This window comes from Scyliorhinus torazame, chromosome 1 (genome assembly GCF_047496885.1).
Source record: "Scyliorhinus torazame isolate Kashiwa2021f chromosome 1, sScyTor2.1, whole genome shotgun sequence".
Lineage (NCBI taxonomy): Eukaryota > Metazoa > Chordata > Chondrichthyes > Carcharhiniformes > Scyliorhinidae > Scyliorhinus > Scyliorhinus torazame.
The window spans coordinates 282,716,859-282,743,263 of record NC_092707.1 but is presented as its reverse complement, the minus strand read 5'-3'; the positions used below and the strand labels follow the sequence as shown (position 1 = coordinate 282,743,263).

The 26,405-nt window shown below is 60.5% G+C and overlaps 2 protein-coding genes across 2 annotated transcripts in view; one reads left to right on the top strand and one right to left on the bottom strand.

Annotated features, from left to right (window-relative positions):
- Positions 1-2,561, bottom strand: part of dnaaf10 (dynein axonemal assembly factor 10) — a 30,340-nt gene extending 27,779 nt beyond the window's left edge. Inside the window, exon 1 of the mRNA XM_072506833.1 lies at positions 2,349-2,561. Coding sequence (XP_072362934.1) covers positions 2,349-2,534 — 186 coding nt within the window. The 5' untranslated portion in view covers positions 2,535-2,561. The remainder of the gene's footprint in view (positions 1-2,348) is intronic.
- Positions 2,562-12,571: 10,010 nt separating this feature from the next.
- Positions 12,572-26,405, top strand: part of pno1 (partner of NOB1 homolog) — a 38,262-nt gene continuing 24,428 nt past the window's right edge. Inside the window, exon 1 of the mRNA XM_072506821.1 lies at positions 12,572-12,791. Within this exon, the coding sequence (XP_072362922.1) occupies positions 12,606-12,791 (186 nt within the window). The 5' untranslated portion in view covers positions 12,572-12,605. The remainder of the gene's footprint in view (positions 12,792-26,405) is intronic.

The window sequence follows — 26,405 nt, the reverse complement described above, 5'->3', positions numbered from 1 at the left end:
CATTATCAGCAGATGGATTTGACTTTCAGCTCCTCCTTACCTCTCGTTGGAACATTTGTGATTGACCAAGCCAAGATATTGACTAGCAGACATCAGTTCACATCCGATCACCCTTTAGCAAAATATACTGATGCTTTAACATGCCTCTTCCATTTACATAGAGCAGCACTGTATCCAATCCCAATATAACATGCCCAAATTACACTGTTCCATCACAGGTTCTACTTCTGATCTTAGAATCATTGCTATTGAAACATCCATCTTATTATTTGAAATACATAATAAAGTAATATTAATTATTTCCACTTGTGAGGGAATCTAAAACAAGAGGACCATAAATATATGATCACCAGTGAATCCAATTAGGGAATTCAGCAGAAACCTCTTTATCCAGAGTGTGGTGAGAATGTGGAACCCGTCATGGGGGGAGTAGTTGAAGTGAATAACATAGATAATAATAATAATAATAATAATAATAATAATAATAATACTCGCTTATTGTCACAAGTAGGCTTCAATTAAGTTACTGTGAAAATCCCCTAGTCGCCCCATTCTGGCACCTGTTCGGGGAGGCTGGTACGGGAATTGAGCCCGCGCTGCTGGCATTGTTCTGCATTGCAAGCCAGCTGTTTAGCCCAATGTGCTAAAACAGCAAGAGAAGCAGATGAAAGGGAAAAAATGGGCATTTATGTAGCACGTTTAGTGACCACCAGAAGTCTCAAAAGTGCTTTACAGTCAATGAAGTACTTTTCTGAAGTGTAGTCATTGTCGTAATGTAGGAAGCAAACCCCTGCTCTTCTTCAAAATAGTGCCATGGAATTTTTTACACCCACCCAGACAAATGGAGCCTTGGTTAATTTTGCATCAGAAAGGCTGCACATCCAATCATGCAGCTCTCCCACAGTACTGCATGGAAAGGTCTGCTTTGATTTTTGTGCTCAAGCCCTGGAGTGGGTATTAAACCCGAGAACCTTGTGATTCATTGGTGAGCACGCTACCAACTGAGCCATGAATGACACGAGGGAGAAAGTAACAGAAGGATGTCGATGGGTAAAACAACATAGGATGGGAGGACAATTTAATATGGTCAGTCACGCTTGCTGTGTGGTGCATTTGCATGTACTGGAAGCTACATATATTAATACACAGGGCCTGTTCTTTGCAGACAAAAAGAATACTTACACACATTGTGCCGGTTTCAGCTAAACAAAATAAGTGACAGCCTTTCACTGGTTCATTCTTCAGTGCATTGCCTGGATCAGAGTCAAGTTGTCTGGTTTAAATTTTCAAACAATTCTTGGCAGTTAACTGTCAGCCACAAGTAACTAATGCATTCTCCATGGCAATGCCTCTAGCAATGAGTCCACTTGACAACCAATCAGCATTCTCTTCCAGTACCGGCTGAGGTTACTCTCAACCTTGCCCTCGCCCAAGTTAAATCATCACCAGTCAGCGCTCCCTCCCTCAAAGGAGAAAGCAGCTTATGGTCATCTAGGACTATGGTGACATTACTCTCTTTCCATAAAGTATAAAGTTGTTGTTTTTCCTGACATTGTTATTCATGCAATTGCCTTGAAGACTGCTTTGTCAAAATGTCTCTTTCCAGCAATAATCAAGTTCTGTACTACCAAATGACTTTTTGTCATTCATGTATTAGGACACCCGGAGCCCTCTGCACCACCAAATTCTGCAACCTCGTTCCACTTAAATGCCTGGGATGGGCTGAATAGCCGGTTTCTGTGTTATGAATGCAATGTAATCAATGCGTGAGTTCTTGACATACAAAACCGAAGGCCATTCGGCCCATCGTGCCTGATCCTGCTTCTTTGCTCTCACAAGAACGATCCAATTAGAATCATATGAATTATTCTGAGCACAGGAGGAGGTCTGTCGTGTTTGTGCTGACTTTCTGCAAGAGCAACTCAACTAGTACCACTCCCCCACAGCACTACAAATTTCTCTTCAGGCAATGATCAACTTCTCTTTGAAAGCCACAACTGAATGCACCTCCACCGCCCTCTCAGGCAGCGTATTCCAGATCCCAGCCGCTCATTAACCACCCGCCACAACCACCAGGTCGGTGGTCTTTAAAACCTGGTTCTGGAAATGACTTTTGTTCCCCACTTTTTCAACGATTGAGAGAAAGACGTTTGAATGAGGAAATCGAATAATAACCAGCTTAGTATATGTAGACACATTTTTTGAAAAAGCTCGGAAAAATGCATCTGCTCCTATTTGCTGTTAAAAGTGGTGAGAAAGTTTGCTCGAGTTAGCCTCGGTCACCATGGCAACCCCGGGGCCAGGCCCCCTAGGCCTGAAACCTAGGCCTCTCTGGGCTCATCACTGACCTCCTTGAGCAGCACCAGCTCGCCGTGTGACACCTCGTAGATCTGCAGCACGCCGGTGCCGCGGGCGAAGTTGCCCATGCAGACGAACTTGGCGCTGCACGGGATCCATTTGCAGTCGAAGAGGGTATAATTGAGAGATTTCTGGATGTGGCTGACGATCTGCGGCTTCTCCAGCGCAGAGCTCATGGTGCGCCCCCTGTGCGCATGCGCGTTCTGCCCCGCCCACACTATTCAGCCCAGCTGCTCCACACTGGCCCACGCCAGCCACCTCCTACCAACAGCCCATAATTTTTATTATCAAATAGACTGGCATTTTACCATAGAATCCCTATAATGCAGAAGGAGGCCATTCGGCCCATCTGACTCTTCGAAAGAGCACCCCACCCAGCACCCCTCCCAGTAATCATTCATAGAATTTACAGTGCAGAAGGAGGCCATTCGGCCCATCGAGTCTGCACCGGCTCTTGGAAAGAGCACCCTACCCAAGGTCAACACCTCCACCCTATCCCCATAACCCAGTAACCCCACCCAACACTAAGGGCAATTTTGGACATTAAGGGCAATTTAGCATGGCCAATCCACCTAACCTGCACATCTTTGGACTGTGGGAGGAAACCGGAGAACCCGGAGGAAACCCCACAGAGACAGGGACCCAAGCCGGAATCGAACCTGGGATCCTGGAACTGTGAAGCAATTGTGCTATCCACAATGCTACCATGCTGCCCTAATGTACAGGTTGTAATCTAACCTGTACATCCCTGGACAGTAAGGGGCAATTTTTGCATGACTGATCCACCTAACCTCGTTAGACTCTGGAAGGAAACTGGAGCGCCCAGAGGAAACCCATGCAGACACAGGGAGAATGAGCAAGTGGCCAAGGCCAGAATTGAACCCGGGTCCTGGCGCTTTGAGGCAGCAATGCTAAGCAATGTACCACTGTGCCACCCAACATTTATTCATTAAATGAATTTGAATCCCACGCAGCTGTCATTTAAAAAAATAGTTATTGGGATATCGTATATGGTGGCTCGGCCATCATTTATTGCACATCCTCAATTGCCCCTGAGCTTGTGGTGGTGAGGCACCGTCTTAAACCACTGCAGTCCATGAGTTGTACAGACACCCATGGAGCTGTTAGGGAGGGAGTTCCAGGAACCCGACCAGTGACTGAAGGACTGCCAATATATTTCCAAGTCAGGATGTGTGGTAAACGTATTGCTACTGCAATTCACCACTGTATTGTACTGTACTGTGTTGGTGCCCCTGTGGCTCCACCCCTCGGGGGTGGTTTATAAACCTGCAGCCTGTAGGCGGCACTCAGTACAGAGCAGTCGCAGGCAGGCACAGATCTAGCTTATTAAAACCACTGTTCATTTCTACTAATCGTCTCATGTGAATTGATGGTCGCATCAATTTAATAAGCTAAGATATCGCAATGGAAGCCGCCCTCAAACCTGATCAACTGGAACTCGACCCACAGGCAGCTAAAGCCAAAGGAATCTTCTCACATAGCTCCGCTGCTTTGAGGCCTACCTCGCCTCTTCCTCCTCGCCCGCCGTCACCGAGGCACACAAGTTGAGTCTCCTCAACGGCCAGGTGAGCCACAGAATCTTTTTACTAATCGAGGACGCAACCACGTACGCAGACGCGGTCGTGATCCTGAAAGACATTACGTGAGGCCGGTGAACGAAGTGTTCACACGGCATCTCCTCACCACACGTTGTCAACGCCCCGGGGAATCGCTGGAGGAATATCTACGCGACCTGAGGGTACTCGCTTAGAACTGTAACTACAAGGATGTCATGGCCTCGCAGCACATGGAACTCGCCATCCGGGACACCTATGTGGCTAGAGTCCAGTCCAGCTATGTCAGACAGCACCTGCTCGAAAAGGGCGCCATCGACCTAGAAGAGATGGCAAAACTATACACCTCGTTAGAGGTAGCCTTCCAGAGCCTAAATGCTTTCCCCTCCAACCACATGATTTCCTCATGGGTGCCGGAGGCACGGCCATCACCCGACCTGAGGGTGTCCGCCCAACCCGGGGGTGCCGTCTGGCTATTTCTGCGGTCAGAACCAGCACCCCAGGCAGCGTTGCCCAGCTCGGAACGCGACCTGCAGTGACTGCGGCAAGAAAGAACATTTTGCCAAAGTCTGCTTGGCCCGACCCAAAGTTCCAAAATCGCAGGGACGACTCACAGGCCCGCAGACCACGCAGCATGGCTGCCGAGTACACCAATTTTAAACTCTATGTCCTTCCCTATCTGTGCGCTCCTCTCGTGTTAGGACTGGATTTCCAGTGCAACCTCAGAAGCGTGACCCTGAAGTTCGGCGGAACCCTATCCCCTCTCACCGTATGTAGCCTCGCGACCCTTAAAGTCACCCCTCCCTCGCTCTTCGCGAACCTCACCCCCGACTGTAAACCCATCGCCACCAGGAGCAGGCGGTACAGTGCCCAGGACAGGGCTTTTATCAAGTCGGTGGTCCAGCGGCTCTTGAGGGAGGGGATCATCGAGGCCAGTAATAGCCCCTGGAGAGCCCAAGTGGTGGTCGTCAGGACTGGGGAAAAGAACCAGATGGATGTAGACTACAGCCTGACCATAAATCGGTACACGCAACTCGATGCGTATCCCCTTCCTTGCATAGCGGATATGGTTAATCATATTGCACACGACAGGGTTTTCTCCACGGTAGATCTGAAGTCCGCATACCACCAGCTTCCGATCCGCCTGGAAGACCGCCACTACACCGCCTTTGAGGCAGATGGCCGCCTCTTTCGCTTCCTCAGGGTCCCCTTCGGCATCACCAATGGGGTCTCGGTCTTCCAAAGAACGATGGACTGAATGGTTGACCAGCACGGGCTGTGGGCCACGTTCCCGTTCTTGGATAATGTCACCATTTGCAGCCATGATCAGCAGGACCACGACGCTAACATTCAGAAGTTCCTCCAAATCGTCCAATCCCTTAATCTCACCTACAACAAGGAGAAATGCATTTTCCTCACAACCCGACTAGCCATCCTCAGCTATGTCGTGGAAAAAGGAGTCCTAGGGCCCGACCACAACCGCATGCGCCCCCTCCTGAAACTCCCCCTTCCCAACTGCCCCAAGGCCCTGAAGGAATGCCTGGGGTTCTTCTCATATTATGCCCAGTGGATCCCCAACTATGCGGACAAAGCCCACCACTTATCAAAGCCACCATCTTTCCCCTGATGACTGAGGCCCGCCTGGCCTTCAGCCGCATCAAGGCAGACATTACCAAGGCCGCGATGCACGCAGTGGACGAGTCCATCCCCTTCCAGATGGAGAGCGATGCGATAGACGTTGCCCTGGCCATTACCCTTAACCAGGCAGGCAGGCCCGTGGCCTTCTTTTCCTGTACCCTCAACGCCTCCGAGATTCGACACTCTTCTGTCAAAAAAGAAGCTCAAGCCATTGTGGAAGCTGTGCGACATTGGAGGCACTACCTGGCCGGTAGGAGGTTCACCCTCGTCACCAACCAATGGTCGGTAGCTTTTATGTTCAACAACACACAGCGGGGCAAGATCAAGAATGATAAGATCTTGAGGTGGAGAATCGAACTCTCCACCTATACTTACGATATCGTGTATCGTCCTGGGAAGCTCAATGAGCCTCCAGATGCCCTGTCCCGCGGCACATGCGCCAGCAGGCAAGATGACCGACTTCGGGCCATCCACAATGACCTCTGTCACCCGGGAGTCACCCGGCTTCTCCACTTCATCAAGGCCCGCAACCTGCCCTACTCCACCGAGGAGGTCAGGGCCATGACCAGGAACTGGCAAGTCTGCGCGGAGTGCAAGTCGCACTTCTATCGGCCAGACAAGGCCCAACTGGTGAAGGCCTCCCGCCCCTTTGAGCGTCTCAGCGTCGATTTCAAAGGTTCCCTTCCCTTCACTGACCGCAACATGTACTTTCTCAACGTCGTTGACGAGTACTCCCATTTCCCCTTCGCCGTCCCATGTCCCGACATGACCGCGGCCACTGTCATTAAGGCCCTGCTTAGCATCTTCACCCTGTTGGGTTTCCCCACTAACGTTCGCAGTGACCGGGGCTCCTCTTTTATGAGCGATGAGCTGCATCAGTACCTGCTCGGTAAGGGCATTGCCTCGAGCAGGACTACCAGCTACAACCCCCCGGGGAAACGGACAGGTGGAGAGGGAGAATGCGACGGTATGGAAGGCCGTCCTTCTGGCCCCACGGTCTAGAAGTCTCCCGGTTTTGCGCTGGCAGGAGGTCCTCCCCAACGTGCTCCACTCCATTCGGGCGCTCCTCAGCACAGCCACAAACGAGACCCCTCACGACCGTCTATTTGTCTTCCCCAGGAAGTCCATCTCCGGGGGTCTCGCTTCCGTCCTGGCTGACAACACCGGGGCCTGTTCTCCTCCGGAAGCACATGAGGAGCCATAAGTCCGACCTCCTGATCGAGAGGGTCCAGCTCCTACATGCCAAACCTCAGTATGCCTACGTGGCGCACCACGACGGATGACGGGATACAGTCTCCCTCCGGGATCTGGCACCCGCCGGTTACCCAGCGACCATCACCAACGCGACCCCCCCTATACTGCCTATCACCACCAACCGAATCCCTCAAGGCGGGCTACCACCTGCCCCCCTGGGGATCCTGAACACCGCCCCCGCTGCTACACGGCCTACACCCCCCCCTTCCCCCATCACCGACACACCGTGATGAAGCTCCAGACGACACGCTCCCGGAGTCAATGAGTCCAACACCCGTGCCCGCAGCGAAGTCGGAGCTGAGGCGATCACAGAGAACGAATAAGGCTCCGGACAGACTATATGTAAGCCCACTTCACTCCCGCCGGACTTCAATTTTTAACAGGGGGTGAATGTGGTGAACGTATTGCTACTGCAATTCACCACTGTATTGTACTGTACTATGTTGATGCCCCTGTGGGCTCCACCTGTGGCTCCGCCCCCTCGGGGCTGGTATATAAACCTGCAGCCTGTAGGCGGCACTCAGTACAGAGCAGTCACAGGGAGGCACAGATCTAGCTTATTAAAACCACTGTTCACTTCTACTAATCGTCTCGTGTGAATTGATGATCGCATCAGGATGATAGGTGGCTTGGATGCAAGGTTAACCCCTTGATTCAGTATGTTCTTTGGCATAGCCCATGATGCCATTTTGATGAACTTCGCTAGCACCCAATTGGCTCCGTTGCAATCCTGCGGCTAAGCAGATCCTCAACATGGACTGGTGCTTTTTAATTTGGAATGCCCTGCTGGGTGACTCTGTGGGTGTTTTTGGCTTTAAGTTTTGATTGAAACTGCAGAGCTAAGAGGAATCCATTGGAATGTCCCAGAAGAGGGGAATGCTCTCTCAAATTTTAGCTGGAACTCCCTTCAGGTAAACAGAATACTTGGTGAATACTTAAAGCCTGAAGATGGAGCTGCTGGAGGGGAACATTTCTCACCCATTAAAGTCACCAGACCACTCGAAGGACTCACAAAAACTGCTTCTCTGATATTCAGTTTAACTGAAGCAAGCTGTTGGTGAGTCTGCTGAAGCTGATCACATATTAGGAACTGAACAGAACTGAAGTGCATCTTCCATGGGTAAGGCTCGTCCAACATAAGTTAAAGTGTGTCCCTAGATGAGATCCCACAGCCTGAGAATTCAGCCTGAGTGGCCTAGCTTGAAGATCCAAACCAATCGATGGTTCAACACTTTGCATTCTGAAGAGATCACCGCCGACACAGACCTCAACCTCTGCAGTGAAGATCCTCAAATCTCTCAGATCTCTTAATCCCTTCTTTTTTTAACCTTTCCTACCTATTTCATTGTGTGTCTATCTTGTGTGAAAGGGTGGCGAATGAGTCAGGGTTTTGGAAATAGTTAGACTAGTATGCAGCATGGTAGCACAGTGGTTAGCTCTGCTGCTTCACAGCACCAAGGTCCCAGGTTCGATTGCCAGCTTGGGTCACTGTCTGTGCGGAGACTGCACGTTCTCCCCGTATCTGCGTGGGTTTCCTCCAGATGCTCTGGTTTCCTCCCACAAGTTCTGAAACACATGCTGTTAGGTGAATTGGACATTCTGAATTCTCTCTCTGTGTACTCGAACAGGTGCCGGAATGTGGTGACCAGGGGATTTTCACAGTAACTTCATTGCAGTTGTTGCGCGTTTCTTCTACTTTGTCTTTCTGTGGCTCTGTTCCAATTATGGCAATCAGTGATTTTGCCCTTCTTTCTGTGTTATCTATGTCCTAATGCTTAGAGTTGCCAGGTATCAAATGATACCACCATAAGTTTCAACTGGCTATCGATCAAAGAGCCAAACACCAGCTAGTTAGTTCAAGGTCAAGGATACTTTATTTACACACAATTAGTCATGTAACATAAACACGACTAGTTAACTACACCTATCGACGAAGACAACCTGTACTTAACTTCGGGCACCCGGCTTAGGTCAGAAAACAGTGGCCGCTGTTCAATTCTGGATCTCTCGGGTTTGAAGGAGTAACTGCTGCTCAGATGGGCTCATCCGTCTGGTAGCGGACGTTGAACTTGGACTCGCTTCTGTGTTGCTGCAATTGGCGAAGGCCGTGACTCGGGTACCAAGGCCAAGAGAGTGAACATATGGCAAACTCTTCTTCTTATACTCGGGGGTGGGGGGGGGGGGGGGGCGGGGGTTTCGCGCTCTTTTGGGCGGTCCTTCGATTTGGGCCTTACTAATTGGGTGATCACATGATCACTCCATTCGATTCCTTAGCCAATAAGTGGGCGGGGATCTGGATGGCTGGGCGTGTCCCAAGCGGTCACTGACCCTGTTGTTTGCGTTTCCCTTGAACAGGGAGTGGCGCCAAAATGTCTGGGACTGTCCCGGTTGCTTGAGTACCAGTCCTTTGTTTTGGTGAAGATGGGCCATCAAATGCTAATCGGCCCCATTACAATGCTAATTGGACGGAGTTTCGATACCGTCTGGACTTCTGGCTTATGAATATGCATTTCAGGCTCTGAGCCTGCCTGAGTCTTGTCTTGTCCATTTTACCCGCTAGGCTTTGCGAGTTTCTCTGTACCTAGTTGGAAGTGGCCATCCCAGATGGCTACACAGTGTTAATGTAAGCCTACTTGTGACAATAAAGAATATTATTATTATTAGTAGTAGTAGTAGTAGGAGATTGCTTCATTATTTCCATTATATGTTCAGCTTTCACTCTTGTTATAAATAAACTTTTTTTTTTAATGTTTTACTTATAAATCTGGTGTCTGTAACTCATTAGAGCAGTGAAGGGGTAAAGATCTCAGGAAAAAAAAAGTTAATTAATGTTAGGACTTTGAGGTCTTTTTAAAAATAAATTTAAACTGCCCAATGTTTTTTGTTCCAATTAAGGGGCAATTTAGCGTGGCCAAACCACCTATCCTGCACATCTTTGGGGTATGGGGGTGAGACTCACCCAGACACAGGGAGAATGTGCAAATTCCACACAGACAGTGACCTGGGTCCTCGTCAGAGTGTTAACCATTGCACCACTTGTGATTTCGGGGTCTGTGGGGCTGTAATTGACCACACACATGCCCAGGGTGTCATAACACCTCATTTCATGTGTCTGTTCCTGTGACTTAACTTTCCCATATTTTTCAGGCCTTCCCGGCACATGTTTAGTTGTCCTAGAATTCATCTACACAGCCCGTCTTTGTGTCTGTGATTGCATCACTATTCACTTCTGCAGACATCAGCCAATCTTATTTTTACCCATGTGTTGGTCCCGGAAGTGCCATGATTTGCAGTTGGGGGCTATCAGCATGTGTCTGGGGGAATTTCAAACTCCACCCGCTGCTCTTACGCATTGAACAGTGCCTCTATGATTCCTTAACTTATTCCCCAAGAGTTAATCATCCTACTCTTAAAGGATGCCTTTTTTACTGTATTTCTACATAGCCTAGGAAGCTGATTCTAGGAATCCTCGGGGTAAATGTGAGTGATTTTAATGGAATGAGTAAGCCAGCAGAAAGATAATATTTGGACTCAGTGAGATATTTGTAAGTTTCAATGATTTTAACCTCTGTCCCATTATTTTGTCATAATATGATTGTGATTTTAAATTGGGAGCCTGCCTGCCCCCTCAAATCGACTTAAAAGATTCTGTAGCACTATTTTGAAGAAGAGCAAGGAAGTTACCCTAAATGGCCTGGCCAATATTTATTCCTCAACAAACATCACACAAAAATTAAAGGTCAATTGAATGCTGATCTTTCTTTTATTCTTTCATGGGATGTGGGTTTCGCAAGCAAGACCAACTTTTGTTACCCATCCTTTATTGCCCTTGATCGAAATGACTTGCTCTGCCATTTCAGTTAAGTCAAACACATTGCTGTGGGTCTGGAGTCTGCATGTTGGCCAGTCTGGGAAATGTGTTTTTACAACAATCAATGATGGTTTCAGCATCACCATTACTGAGACTAGTGTTTCAATTCCACAATTATATTATTGAATTTAAATTCCACCTGATGCCATGGTGATACTTGAACCCATGTCCCCAGAGAATTTGCCCTGCCTCTGGATTAGTAGTCCAGTGACATTACCACTGAACCACTGTCTCCCCAAAAGGTGGAATTTTCCCAGAATTTGCGATCAATTGTGGAAGGAATCAATTTCCTTACATCCATTTTAGGTGTACATCGATAAATTAAAAATCCTGGACCTCTCTTCCTAACAGCATTGGGTGCAGCTACACCATGTGGACAGCAGTGGTTCAAGAAGGCAGCACAGTGCTGTCTTCGGAAGGGCATTTAGGAATGGTCAATAAATAGCAATACCCAAGTCCTGTGAAAGAATAAATGTCCACTGTAAATGTTTGTCCACTGCAAGTGTTTCAGTTATTAGTAAATTGTTCATGAATTAAGCTGAAAATTTTCAAATTATGGATGGCCTGGCGCACATTTTACCACTGACCATAATGTTTTCCAATACCTTGTGGAACGTTGAATTGGTTGGTAGGGGTGTGCTTGGTGGAATTTCGAAATGATAGCACAAAAAACTCAAAGCTTTTTTATAATTCCATATACAGTTGGAAGCAAAATTGCTGTGTCCATTTTTATTTAACAACATGGATCATGCAGAAGTGAATAGTGGGTGATGCAATCACAGACCCAAAGACTGGCTGATGTAGATGACTTCTAGGACAACTAAACATGTGCCGGGAAGGCCTAAAAATTGTGGGAAAGTTAAGTCACCCTGTTCAAAGTTCAAAGGTACAGACACTTAAAATGAAGTGTTATGACACCCTGGGTGTGTGTGTGGTCATCTTAATTACATATGGGGTGACCAGAAGTACAATGGCAAACCACTGCAGTATTTTAAGGAAAAGCAAAATATTACAGATGCTGGAAATCTGAAATAAAATAGAAAATGCTGGAAAATCTCAGCAGGTCTGGCAGCATCTGTAGGGAGAGAAAAGAGCTAACGTTTTGAGTCTGATGACTCTTTGTCAAAGCTAACAGGCAGAGAAAGTGGGAAATATTTATACTGTGGAGTGAGAATGAAAAATGAGTCATAGCCACAGAAACCCAGGGAAGCCGGGTGCTGATGGCCACAGAAACCAAGGGGAAAGAGTGCTAAAAGAGTGCAGTCCCCAGAGAGGACAAAAGATGTGAAAGGCCAAACAGCAGAGAATCCTGGAGGTTACATGCAGAGTGGAATTTAAGTTGAAATCCCCGTGGGGTAAGTCGGAAAAGAAGACAGTCACCGAGGAAGGAAATATGGCTGTGGAAGTGAGTCTTGGTAAATACCTTGCCCCACACTAAGAGAGAAATGGAAAGCATTGAAGGTAGATAGTGGGAGAGGGACATACGGAAATCCTGTCGGAGAGAAGAGCAGTACTTCTTCAGGGTAGGCAGAGGTGGCAGTGAGTTAAACACTGGATAAAAGCAAATTACTGCGGATGCTGGAATCTGAAACGAAAGGACTGCCGTGTTTCCAACATTAGAAACTTTCAAGAAGTACTTCTTTGGTTGTAAAGCAGCTTGGGATGTCACATGGGATGAAAGGCGATAAATAAATGCAGATATGTATTTTTTTCCGAGGCCTGAAACTCCAGATTGAAGGTGGAAGTCTTCACTGTCCACGTGCTGCAGCCAGCGTTGTGCAGTGCGCATGACAACAGGGGTCCTCACTGGGCTGCAAACGTCACTGTGAATATGGTCTATCCGCCAATGGGGAAGGAATCAGGCGAGTGGCGCGGACAGTCCTCGGGAGGGTCCTTTATGAGTAGCTGTCATGGCGGCGGCGAGCGAGATGGACACAGGCCTGGTATCAGAGCCAGGACCGGAATTCCTCAGCGTCCCCAAGAAGCGGGTCAAACGGAAGAGGAAGATGGAGCCGGGAACAGGAAACATGGAGACGGAGCAGCCGCGGCCCTGCAAAAGGCCCGAGTTCCCCGCCGTGTCCGGGCAGCAGCTTGTGGTGAGGGGAATGTGGCCACGACCTCTTTCCCCCCCCCACCCCCAACTCTTTCTGCCCCCCCAACTCTTTCTGCCCCCCCCAACTCTTTCTCCCCCCCCCCAACTCTTTCTCCCCCCCCCAACTCTTTCTCCCCCCCCCCCCAACTCTTTCTCCCCCCCCCCCAACTCTTTCTCCCCCCCCCAACTCTTTCTCCCCCCCCCAACTCTTTCTCCCCCCCCCCCAACTCTTTCTCCCCCCCCCAACTCTTTCTCCCCCCCCCAACTCTTTCTCCCCCCCCCCCAACTCTTTCTCCCCCCCCCCAACTCTTTCTCCCCCCCCCCAACTCTTTCTCCCCCCAACTCTTTCTCCCCCCCTTGCCCACTTCCCCCCCTTGCCCACCTCTTCCCCCACTTGCCCACCTCTTCCCCCCCTTGCCCACCTCCTCTCCCCCTTGCCCACCTCTCCCCCTTGCCCACCTCTCCCCCTTGCCCACCTCTCCCCCTTGCCCACCTCTCCCCCTTGCCCACCTCTCCCCCTTGCCCACCTCTCCCCCTTGCCCACCTCTCCCCCTTGCCCACCTCTCCCCCTTGCCCACCTCTCCCCTTGCCCACCTCTCCCCCTTGCCCACCTCTCCCCCTTGCCCACCTCTCCCCCTTGCCCACCTCTCCCCTTGCCCACCTCTCCCCTTGCCCACCTCTCCCCCTTGCCCACCTCTCCCCCTTGCCCACCTCTCCCCCTTGCCCACCTCTCCCCCTTGCCCACCTCTCCCCCTTGCCCACCTCTCCCCCTTGCCCACCTCTCCCCCTCTTGCCCACCTCTCCCCCTTGCCCACCTCTCCCCCTTGCCCACCTCTCCCCCTTGCCCACCTCTCCCCCTTGCCCACCTCTCCCCCTTGCCCACCTCTCCCCCTTGCCCACCTCTCCCCCTTGCCCACCTCTCCCCCTTGCCCACCTCTCCCCCTTGCCCACCTCTCCCCCTTGCCCACCTCTCCCCCTTGCCCACCTCTCCCCCTTGCCCACCTCTCCCCCTTGCCCACCTCTCCCCCTTGCCCACCTCTCCCCCTTGCCCACCTCTCCCCCTTGCCCACCTCTCCCCCTTGCCCACCTCTCCCCCTTGCCCACCTCTCCCCCTTGCCCACCTCTCCCCCTTGCCCACCTCTCCCCCTTGCCCACCTCTCCCCCTTGCCCACCTCTCCCCCTTGCCCACCTCTCCCCCTTGCCCACCTCTCCCCCTTGCCACCTCTCCCCCTTGCCACCTCTCCCCCTTGCCCACCTCTCCCCCTTGCCCACCTCTCCCCCTTGCCCACCTCTCCCCCTTGCCCACCTCTCCCCCTTGCCCACCTCTCCCCCTTGCCCACCTCTCCCCCTTGCCCACCTCTCCCCCTTGCCCACCTCTCCCCCTTGCCCACCTCTCCCCCTTGCCCACCTCTCCCCCTTGCCCACCTCTCCCCCTTGCCCACCTCTCCCCCTTGCCCACCTCTCCCCCTTGCCCACCTCTCCCCCTTGCCCACCTCTCCCCCTTGCCCACCTCTCCCCCTTGCCCACCTCTCCCCCTTGCCCACCTCTCCCCCTTGCCCACCTCTCCCCCTTGCCCACCTCTCCCCCCTTGCCCACCTCTCCCCTTGCCCACCTCTCCCCTTGCCCACCTCTCCCCCTTGCCCACCTCTCCCCCTTGCCCACCTCTCCCCCTTGCCCACCTCTCCCCCTTGCCCACCTCTCCCCCTTGCCCACCTCTCCCCCTTGCCCACCTCTCCCCCTTGCCCACCTCTCCCCCTTGCCCACCTCTCCCCCTTGCCCACCTCTCCCCCTTGCCCACCTCTCCCCCTTGCCCACCTCTCCCCCTTGCCCACCTCTCCCCCTTGCCCACCTCTCCCCCTTGCCCACCTCTCCCCCTTGCCCACCTCTCCCCCTTGCCCACCTCTCCCCCTTGCCCACCTCTCCCCCTTGCCCACCTCTCCCCCTTGCCCACCTCTCCCCCTTGCCCACCTCTCCCCCTTGCCCACCTCTCCCCCTTGCCCACCTCTCCCCCTTGCCCACCTCTCCCCCTTGCCCACCTCTCCCCCTTGCCCACCTCTCCCCCTTGCCCACCTCTCCCCCTTGCCCACCTCTCCCCCTTGCCCACCTCTCCCCCTTGCCCACCTCTCCCCCTTGCCCACCTCTCCCCCTTGCCCACCTCTCCCCCTTGCCCACCTCTCCCCCTTGCCCACCTCTCCCCCTTGCCCACCTCTCCCCCTTGCCCACCTCTCCCCCTTGCCCACCTCTCCCCCTTGCCCACCTCTCCCCCTTGCCCACCTCTCCCCCTTGCCCACCTCTCCCCCTTGCCCACCTCTCCCCCTTGCCCACCTCTCCCCCCTTGCCCACCTCTCCCCCTTGCCCACCTCTCCCCCTTGCCCACCTCTCCCCCTTGCCCACCTCTCCCCTTGCCCACCTCTCCCCCTTGCCCACCTCTCCCCCTTGCCCACCTCTCCCCCTTGCCCACCTCTCCCCCTTGCCCACCTCTCCCCCTTGCCCACCTCTCCCCCTTGCCCACCTCTCCCCCTTGCCCACCTCTCCCCCTTGCCCACCTCTCCCCCTTGCCCACCTCTCCCCCTTGCCCACCCTCTCCCCCTTGCCCACCTCTCCCCTTGCCCACCTCTCCCCCTTGCCCACCTCTCCCCCTTGCCCACCTCTCCCCCTTGCCCACCTCTCCCCCTTGCCCACCTCTCCCCCTTGCCCACCTCTCCCCCTTGCCCACCTCTCCCCCTTGCCCACCTCTCCCCCTTGCCCACCTCTCCCCTTGCCCACCTCTCCCCCTTGCCCACCTCTCCCCCTTGCCCACCTCTCCCCCTTGCCCACCTCTCCCCCTTGCCCACCTCTCCCCCTTGCCCACCTCTCCCCCTTGCCCACCTCTCCCCCTTGCCCACCTCTCCCCCTTGCCCACCTCTCCCCCTTGCCCACCTCTCCCCCTTGCCCACCTCTCCCCCTTGCCCACCTCTCCCCTTGCCCACCTCTCCCCCTTGCCCACCTCTCCCCCTTGCCCACCTCTCCCCCTTGCCCACCTCTCCCCCTTGCCCACCTCTCCCCCTTGCCCACCTCTCCCCCTTGCCCACCTCTCCCCCTTGCCCACCTCTCCCCCTTGCCCACCTCTCCCCCTTGCCCACCTCTCCCCCTTGCCCACCTCTCCCCCTTGCCCACCTCTCCCCCTTGCCCACCTCTCCCCCTTGCCCACCTCTCCCCCTTGCCCACCTCTCCCCCTTGCCCACCTCTCCCCTTGCCCACCTCTCCCCTTGCCCACCTCTCCCCCTTGCCCACCTCTCCCCCTTGCCCACCTCTCCCCCTTGCCCACCTCTCCCCCTTGCCCACCTCTCCCCCTTGCCCACCTCTCCCCCTTGCCCACCTCTCCCCTTGCCCACCTCTCCCCCTTGCCCACCTCTCCCCCTTGCCCACCTCTCCCCCTTGCCCACCTCTCCCCCTTGCCCACCTCTCCCCCTTGCCCACCTCTCCCCCTTGCCCACCTCTCCCCCTTGCCCACCTCTCCCCCTTGCCACCTCTCCCCCTTGCCCACCTCTCCCCCTTGCCCACCTCTCCCCCTTGCCCACCTCTCCCCCTTGCCCACCTCTCCCCCTTGCCCACCTCTCCCCTGCCCCTCTCCCCCTTGCCCACCTCTCCCCTTGCCCACCTCTCCCCCTTGCCCACCTCTCCCCCTTGCCCACCTCTCCCCCTTGCCCACCTCTCCCCTTGCCCACCTCTCCCCCTTGCCCACCTCTCCCCCTTGCCCACCTCTCCCCCTTGCCCACCTCTCCCCCTTGCCCACCTCTCCCCTTGCCCACCTCTCCCCCTTGCCCACCTCTCCCCCTTGCCCACCTCTCCCCCTTGCCCACCTCTCCCCCTTGCCCACCTCTCCCCCTTGCCCACCTCTCCCCCTTGCCCACCTCTCCCCCTTGCCCACCTCTCCCCCTTGCCCACCTCTCCCCCTTGCCCACCTCTCCCCCTTGCCCACCTCTCCCCCTTGCCCACCTCTCCCCCTTGCCCACCTCTCCCCTTGCCCACCTCTCCCCCTTGCCCACCTCTCCCCCTTGCCCACCTCCCCCTTGCCCACCTCTCCCCTTGCCCACCTCTCCCCCTTGCCCACCTCTCCCCCTTGCCCACCTCTCCCCCTTGCCCACCCTCCCCTTGCCCACCCTCCCCCTTGCCCACCTCTCCCCCTTGCCCACCCCTCCCCCTTGCCCACCCCTCCCCCTTGCCCACCCCTCCCCCTTGCCCACCCCTCCCCTTGCCCACCCCTCCCCCTTGCCCACCCCTCCCCCTTGCCCACCCCTCCCCTTGCCCACCCTCCCCCTTGCCCACCCCTCCCCCTTGCCCACCCCTCCCCCTTGCCCACCCCTCCCCCTTGCCCACCCCTCCCCCTTGCCCACCCCTCCCCTTGCCCACCCCTCCCCCTTGCCCACCCCTCCCCCTTGCCCACCCCTCCCCCTTGCCCACCCCTCCCCCTTGCCCACCCCTCCCCCTTGCCCACCCCCTTCCCCCCCCTTGCCCACCCCTCCCCCTTGCCCACCCCTCCCCCTTGCCCACCCCTCCCCCTTGCCCACCCCTCCCCCTTGCCCACCCCTCCCCCTTGCCCACCCCTCCCCCTTGCCCACCCCTCCCCCTTGCCCACCCCTCCCCCTTGCCCACCCCTCCCCCTTGCCCACCCCTCCCCCTTGCCCACCCCTCCCCCTTGCCCACCCTCCCCCTTGCCCACCCCTCCCCCTTGCCCACCCCTCCCCCCTTGCCCACCCCTCCCCCTTGCCCACCCCTCCCCCCTTGCCCACCCCTCCCCCTTGCCCACCCCTCCCCCTTGCCCACCCCTCCCCCTTGCCCACCCCTCCCCCTTGCCCACCCCCTCCCCTTGCCCACCCCTCCCCCTTGCCCACCCCTCCCCTTGCCCACCCCTCCCCCTTGCCCACCCCTCCCCCTTGCCCACCCCTCCCCCTTGCCCACCCCTCCCCCTTGCCCACCCCTCCCCCTTGCCCACCCCTCCCCCTTGCCCACCCCTCCCCCTTGCCCACCCCTCCCCCTTGCCCACCCCTCCCCCTTGCCCACCCCTCCCCTTGCCCACCCCCTCCCCCTTGCCCACCCCTCCCCCTTGCCCACCCCTCCCCCTTGCCCACCCCTCCCCCTTGCCCACCCCTCCCCCTTGCCCACCCCTCCCCCTTGCCCACCCCTCCCCCTTGCCCACCCCTCCCCCTTGCCCACCCCTCCCCCTTGCCCACCCCTCCCCCTTGCCCACCCCTCCCCCTTGCCCACCCCTCCCCCTTGCCCACCCCTCCCCCTTGCCCACCCCTCCCCCTTGCCCACCCCTCCCCCTTGCCCACCCCTCCCCCTTGCCCACCCCTCCCCCTTGCCCACCCCTCCCCCTTGCCCACCCCTCCCCCTTGCCCACCCCTCCCCCTTGCCCACCCCTCCCCCTTGCCCACCCCTCCCCCTTGCCCACCCCTCCCCCTTGCCCACCCCTCCCCCTTGCCCACCCCTCCCCCTTGCCCACCCCTCCCCTTGCCCACCCCTCCCCCTTGCCCACCCCTCCCCCTTGCCCACCCCTCCCCCTTGCCCACCCCTCCCCCTTGCCCACCCCTCCCCCTTGCCCACCCCTCCCCCTTGCCCACCCCTCCCCCTTGCCCACCCCTCCCCCTTGCCCACCCCTCCCCCTTGCCCACCCCTCCCCCTTGCCCACCCCTCCCCCTTGCCCACCCCTCCCCCTTGCCACCCTCCCCCTTGCCCACCCCTCCCCCTTGCCCACCCCTCCCCCCTTGCCCACCCCTCCCCCTTGCCCACCCCTCCCCCTTGCCCACCCCTCCCCCTTGCCCACCCCCCCTTGCCCACCCCTCCCCCTTGCCCACCCCTCCCCTTGCCCACCCCTCCCCCTTGCCCACCCCTCCCCCTTGCCACCCCTCCCCTTGCCACCCCTCCCCCTTGCCCACCCCTCCCCCTTGCCCACCCCTCCCCCTTGCCCACCCCTCCCCCTTGCCCACCCCTCCCCCTTGCCCACCCCTCCCCCTTGCCCACCCTCCCCCTTGCCCACCCCTCCCCCTTGCCCACCCCTCCCCCTTGCCCACCCCTCCCCCTTGCCCACCCCTCCCCCTTGCCCACCCCTCCCCCTTGCCCACCCCTCCCCTTGCCCACCCCTCCCCCTGCCCACCCTCCCCCTTGCCCACCCCTCCCCTTGCCCACCCCTCCCCCTTGCCCACCCCTCCCCCTTGCCCACCCCTCCCCCTTGCCCACCCCTCCCCCTTGCCCACCCCTCCCCCTTGCCCACCCCTCCCCCTTGCCCACCCCTCCCCCTTGCCCACCCCTCCCCCTTGCCCACCCCTCCCCCTTGCCCACCCCTCCCCCTTGCCCACCCCTCCCCCTTGCCCACCCCTCCCCCTTGCCCACCCCTCCCCCTTGCCCACCCCTCCCCCTTGCCCACCCCTCCCCCTTGCCCACCCTCCCCCTTGCCCACCCCTCCCCCTTGCCCACCCCTCCCCCTTGCCCACTCCCCTCCCCCTTGCCCACCCCTCCCCCTTGCCCACCCTCCCCCTTGCCCACCCCTCCCCCTTGCCCACCCCTCCCCCTTGCCCACCCCTCCCCCTTGCCCACCCCTCCCCCTTGCCCACCCCTCCCCTTGCCCACCCCTCCCCCTTGCCCACCCCTCCCCCTTGCCCACCCCTCCCCCTTGCCCACTCCCTCCCCCTTGCCCACCCCTCCCCCTTGCCCACCCCTCCCCCTTGCCCACCCCTCCCCCTTGCCCACCCCTCCCCCTTGCCCACCCCTCCCCCTTGCCCACCCCTCCCCCTTGCCCACCCCTCCCCCTTGCCCACCCCTCCCCCTTGCCCACCCCTCCCCCTTGCCCACCCCTCCCCCTTGCCCACCCCTCCCCTTGCCCACCCCTCCCCCTTGCCCACCCCTCCCCCTTGCCCACCCCTCCCCCTTGCCCACCCTCCCCCTTGCCCACCCCTCCCCCTTGCCCACCCCTCCCCTTGCCCACCCCTCCCCCTTGCCCACCCCTCCCCCTTGCCCACCCCTCCCCCTTGCCCACCCCTCCCCCTTGCCCACCCCTCCCCCTTGCCCACCCCTCCCCCTTGCCCACCCCTCCCCCTTGCCCACCCCTCCCCCTTGCCCACCCTCCCCCTTGCCCACCCCCTCCCCCTTGCCCACCCCTCCCCCTTGCCCACCCCTCCCCCTTGCCCACCCCTCCCCCTTGCCCACCCTCCCCCTTGCCCACCCCTCCCCCTTGCCCACCCCTCCCCCTTGCCCACCCCTCCCCCTTGCCCACCCCTCCCCCTTGCCCACCCTCCCCTTGCCCACCCTCCCCCTTGCCCACCCCTCCCCCTTGCCCACCCTCCCCTTGCCCACCCCTCCCCCTTGCCCACCCCTCCCCCTTGCCCACCCTCCCCCTTGCCCACCCCCTCCCCCTTGCCCACCCCTCCCCCTTGCCCACCCCTCCCCCTTGCCACCCTCCCCTTGCCCACACCTCCCCCTTGCCCACCCTCCCCCTTGCCCACCTCCTCCCCCTTGCCCACCTCCTCCCCTTGCCCACCTCTCCCCCTTGCCCACCTCTCCCCCTTGCCCACCTCTCCCCCTTGCCCACCTCTCCCCCTTGCCCACCTCTCCCCCTTGCCCACCTCTCCCCCTTGCCCACCTCTCCCCCTTGCCCACCCCTCCCCCTTGCCCACCTCTCCCCCTTGCCCACCTCTCCCCCTTGCCCACCTCTCCCCCTTGCCCACCTCTCCCCCTTGCCCACCTCTCCCCTTGCCCACCTCTCCCCCTTGCCCACCTCTCCCCTTGCCCACCTCTCCCCCTTGCCCACCTCTCCCCCTTGCCCACCTCTCCCCCTTGCCCACCTCTCCCCCTTGCCCACCTCTCCCCCTTGCCCACCTCTCCCCCTTGCCCACCTCTCCCCCTTGCCCACCTCTCCCCCTTGCCCACCTCTCCTCTCCCCCTTGCCCACCTCTCCCCCTTGCCCACCTCTCCCCCTTGCCCACCTCTCCCCCTTGCCCACCTCTCCCCCTTGCCCACCTCTCCCCCTTGCCCACCTCTCCCCCTTGCCCACCTCTCCCCCTTGCCCACCTCTCCCCCTTGCCCACCTCTCCCCCCTTGCCCACCTCTCCCCCTTGCCCACCTCTCCCCCTTGCCCACCTCTCCCCCTTGCCCACCTCTCCCCCTTGCCCACCTCTCCCCCTTGCCCACCTCTCCCCCTTGCCCACCTCTCCCCCTTGCCCACCTCTCCCCCTTGCCCACCTCTCCCCCTTGCCCACCTCTCCCCCTTGCCCACCTCTCCCCCTTGCCCACCTCTCCCCCTTGCCCACCTCTCCCCCTTGCCCACCTCTCCCCCTTGCCCACCTCTCCCCCTTGCCCACCTCTCCCCCTTGCCCACCTCTCCCCCTTGCCCACCTCTCCCCCTTGCCCACCTCTCCCCCTTGCCCACCTCTCCCCCTTGCCCACCTCTCCCCCTTGCCCACCTCTCCCCTTGCCCACCTCTCCCCCTTGCCCACCTCTCCCCCTTGCCCACCTCTCCCCCTTGCCCACCTCTCCCCCTTGCCCACCTCTCCCCCTTGCCCACCTCTCCCCCTTGCCCACCTCTCCCCCTTGCCCACCTCTCCCCCTTGCCCACCTCTCCCCCTTGCCCACCTCTCCCCCTTGCCCACCTCTCCCCCTTGCCCACCTCTCCCCCTTGCCCACCTCTCCCCTTGCCCACCTCTCCCCCTTGCCCACCTCTCCCCCTTGCCCACCTCTCCCCCTTGCCCACCTCTCCCCCTTGCCCACCTCTCCCCCTTGCCCACCTCTCCCCCTTGCCCACCTCTCCCCCTTGCCCACCTCTCCCCTTGCCCACCTCTCCCCCTTGCCCACCTCTCCCCCTTGCCCACCTCTCCCCCTTGCCCACCTCTCCCCCTTGCCCACCTCTCCCCTTGCCCACCTCTCCCCCTTGCCCACCTCTCCCCCTTGCCCACCTCTCCCCCTTGCCCACCTCTCCCCCTTGCCCACCTCTCCCCCTTGCCCACCTCTCCCCCCTTGCCCACCTCTCCCCCTTGCCCACCTCTCCTCCCCTTGCCCACCTCTCCCCCTTGCCCACCTCTCCCCCTTGCCCACCTCTCCCCCTTGCCCACCTCTCCCCCTTGCCCACCTCTCCCCCTTGCCCACCTCTCCCCCTTGCCCACCTCTCCCCTTGCCCACCTCTCCCCCTTGCCCACCTCTCCCCCTTGCCCACCTCTCCCCCTTGCCCACCTCTCCCCCTTGCCCACCTCTCCCCCTTGCCCACCTCTCCCCCTTGCCCACCTCTCCCCCCTTGCCCACCTCTCCCCCTTGCCCACCTCTCCCCCTTGCCCACCTCTCCCCCTTGCCCACCTCTCCCCTTGCCCACCTCTCCCCCTTGCCCACCTCTCCCCCTTGCCCACCTCTCCCCCTTGCCCACCTCTCCCCCTTGCCCACCTCTCCCCCTTGCCACCTCTCCCCCTTGCCCACCTCTCCCCCTTGCCCACCTCTCCCCCTTGCCCACCTCTCCCCTTGCCCACCTCTCCCCCTTGCCCACCTCTCCCCCTTGCCCACCTCTCCCCCTTGCCCACCTCTCCCCCTTGCCCACCTCTCCCCCTTGCCCACCTCTCCCCCTTGCCCACCTCTCCCCCTTGCCCACCTCTCCCCCTTGCCCACCTCTCCCCTCCTTGCCACCTCTCCCCCTTGCCCACCTCTCCCCCTTGCCCACCTCTCCCCCTTGCCCACCTCTCCCCCTTGCCCACCTCTCCCCCTTGCCCACCTCTCCCCCTTGCCCACCTCTCCCCCTTGCCCACCTCTCCCCCTTGCCCACCTCTCCCCCTTGCCCACCTCTCCCCCTTGCCCACCTCTCCCCCTTGCCCACCTCTCCCCCTTGCCCACCTCTCCCCCTTGCCCACCTCTCCCCCTTGCCCACCTCTCCCCTTGCCCACCTCTCCCCCTTGCCCACCTCTCCCCCTTGCCCACCTCTCCCCCTTGCCCACCTCTCCCCCTTGCCCACCTCTCCCCTTGCCCACCTCTCCCCCTTGCCCACCTCTCCCCCTTGCCCCACCTCTCCCCCTTGCCCACCTCTCCCCCTTGCCCACCTCTCCCCCTTGCCCACCTCTCCCCCTTGCCCACCTCTCCCCCTTGCCCACCTCTCCCCCTTGCCCACCTCTCCCCTTGCCCACCTCTCCCCCTTGCCCACCTCCCCCCTTGCCCACCTCTCCCCCTTGCCCACCTCTCCCCCTTGCCCACCTCTCCCCCTTGCCCACCTCTCCCCCTTGCCCACCTCTCCCCCTTGCCCACCTCTCCCCCTTGCCCACCTCTCCCCCTTGCCCACCTCTCCCCCTTGCCCACCTCTCCCCCTTGCCCACCTCTCCCCCTTGCCCACCTCTCCCCTTGCCCACCTCTCCCCCTTGCCCACCTCTCCCCCCTTGCCCACCTCTCCCCCCTTGCCCACCTCTCCCCCTTGCCCACCTCTCCCCCTTGCCCACCTCTCCCCCCTTGCCCACCTCCCCCCCTTGCCCACCTCTCCCCCCACTTGCCCACCTCTCCCCCCACTTGCCCACCTCTCCCCCCACTTGCCCACCTCTCCCCCACTTGCCCACCTCTCCCCCACTTGCCCACCTCTCCCCCACTTGCCCACCTCTCCCCCACTTGCCCACCTCTCCCCCACTTGCCCACCTCTCCCCCCCACTTGCCCACCTCTCCCCCCACTTGCCCACCTCTCCCCCCACTTGCCCACCTCTCCCCCCACTTGCCCACCCTCTCCCCCCACTTGCCCACCTCTCCCCCCCCTTGCCCACCTCTCCCCCCCCTTGCCCACCTCTCCCCCCCCTTGCCCACCTCCCCCCCCTTGCCCACCTCTCTCCCCCCCTTGCCCACCTCTCTCCCCCCCTTGCCCACCTCTCTCCCCCCCTTGCCCACCTCTCTCCCCCCCTTGCCCACCTCTCTCCCCCCTTGCCCACCTCTCTCCCCCCCTTGCCCACCTCTCTCCCCCCCTTGCCCACCTCTCTCCCCCCCTTGCCCACCTCTCTCCCCCCCTTGCCCACCTCTCTCCCCCCCTTGCCCACCTCTCTCCCCCCCTTGCCCACCTCTCTCCCCCCTTGCCCACCTCTCTCCCCCCCCTTGCCCACCTCTCTCCCCCCCTTGCCCACCTCTCTCCCCCCCTTGCCCACCTCTCTCCCCCCTTGCCCCCTCTCCCCCCACTTGCCCCTCTCTCCCCCACTTGCCCACCTCTCCCCCCACTTGCCCACCTCTCCCCCACTTGCCCACCTCTCCCCCACTTGCCCACCTCTCCCCCCACTTGCCCACCTCTCCCCCACTTGCCCACCTCTCCCCCCACTTGCCCACCTCTCCCCCCACTTGCCCACCTCTCCCCCCACTTGCCCACCTCTCCCCCCACTTGCCCACCTCTCCCCCACTTGCCCACCTCTCCCCCCACTTGCCCACCTCTCCCCCCACTTGCCCACCTCTCCCCCCACTTGCCCACCTCTCCCCCCACTTGCCCACCTCTCCCCCCACTTGCCCACCTCTCCCCCCACTTGCCCACCTCTCCCCCCCACTTGCCCACCTCTCCCCCCACTTGCCCACCTCTCCCCCCACTTGCCCACCTCTCCCCCACTTGCCCACCTCTCCCCCCACTTGCCCACCTCTCCCCCCACTTGCCCACCTCTCCCCCCACTTGCCCACCTCTCCCCCCACTTGCCCACCTCTCCCCCCACTTGCCCACCTCTCCCCCCACTTGCCCACCTCTCCCCCCACTTGCCCACCTCTCCCCCCACTTGCCCACCTCTCCCCCCACTTGCCCACCTCTCCCCCCACTTGCCCACCTCTCCCCCCACTTGCCCACCTCTCCCCCACTTGCCCACCTCTCCCCCCACTTGCCCACCTCTCCCCCCACTTGCCCACCTCTCCCCCCACTTGCCCACCTCTCCCCCCTGCCCACACTCCCCCCCTTGCCCACCTCTCCCCCCACTTGCCCACCTCTCCCCCCACTTGCCCACCTCTCCCCCCACTTGCCCACCTCTCCCCCTTGCCCACCTCTCCCCCCCTTGCCCACCTCCCCCCCTTGCCCACCTCCCCCCCTTGCCCACCTCTCTCCCCCCCTTGCCCACCTCTCTCCCCCCCTTGCCCACCTCTCTCCCCCCCTTGCCCACCTCTCTCCCCCCTTGCCCACCTCTCTCCCCCCTTGCCCACCTCTATCCCCCCCTTGCCACCTCTATCCCCCCCTTGCCACCTCTACCCCCCCTTGCCCACCTCTCCCCCCTTGCCCACCTCTCCCCCCACTTGCCCACCTCTCCCCCCACTTGCCCACCTCTCCCCCCACTTGCCCACCTCTCCCCCCACTTGCCCACCTCTCCCCCCACTTGCCCACCTCTCCCCCACTTGCCCACCTCTCCCCCCACTTGCCCACCTCTCCCCCCACTTGCCCACCTCTCCCCCCCCTGCCCCCCTCCCCCCACTTGCCCACCTCTCCCCCCCACTTGCCCACCTCTCCCCCCACTTGCCCACCTCTCCCCCCACTTGCCCACCTCTCCCCCCACTTGCCCACCTCTCCCCCCCACTTGCCCACCTCTCCCCCACTTGCCCACCTCTCCCCCCACTTGCCCACCTCTCCCCCCACTTGCCCACCTCTCCCCCCACTTGCCCACCTCTCCCCCCACTTGCCCACCTCTCCCCCCACTTGCCCACCTCTCCCCCCACTTGCCCACCTCTCCCCCCACTTGCCCACCTCTCCCCCCACTTGCCCACCTCTCCCCCCACTTGCCCACCTCTCCCCCCACTTGCCCACCTCTCCCCCCACTTGCCCACCTCTCCCCCCACTTGCCCACCTCTCCCCCCACTTGCCCACCTCTCCCCCCACTTGCCCACCTCTCCCCCACTTGCCCACCTCTCCCCCCACTTGCCCACCTCTCCCCCCACTTGCCCACCTCTCCCCCCACTTGCCCACCTCTCCCCCCACTTGCCCACCTCTCCCCCCACTTGCCCACCTCTCCCCCCACTTGCCCACCTCTCCCCCCACTTGCCCACCTCTCCCCCCACTTGCCCACCTCTCCCCCACTTGCCCACCTCTCCCCCCACTTGCCCACCTCTCCCCCCACTTGCCCACCTCTCCCCCCACTTGCCCACCTCTCCCCCCACTTGCCCACCTCTCCCCCCACTTGCCCACCTCTCCCCCCCACTTGCCCACCTCTCCCCCCACTTGCCCACCTCTCCCCCCACTTGCCCACCTCTCCCCCCACTTGCCCACCTCTCCCCCCACTTGCCCACCTCTCCCCCCACTTGCCCACCTCTCCCCCCACTTGCCCACCTCTCCCCCCCACTTGCCCACCTCCCCCCCACTTGCCCACCTCCCCCCCCACTTGCCCACCTCCCCCCCCACTTGCCCACCTCCCCCCCACTTGCCCACCTCTCCCCCCACTTGCCCACCTCTCCCCCACTTGCCCACCTCTCCCCCCACTTGCCCACCTCTCCCCCCACTTGCCCACCTCTCCCCCACTTGCCCACCTCTCCCCCCACTTGCCCACCTCTCCCCCACTTGCCCACCTCTCCCCCCACTTGCCACCTCCCCCACTTGCCACCTCTCCCACTTGCCACCTCTCCCCCCACTTGCCCACCTCTCCCCCCACTTGCCCACCTCTCCCCCCACTTGCCCACCTCTCCCCCACTT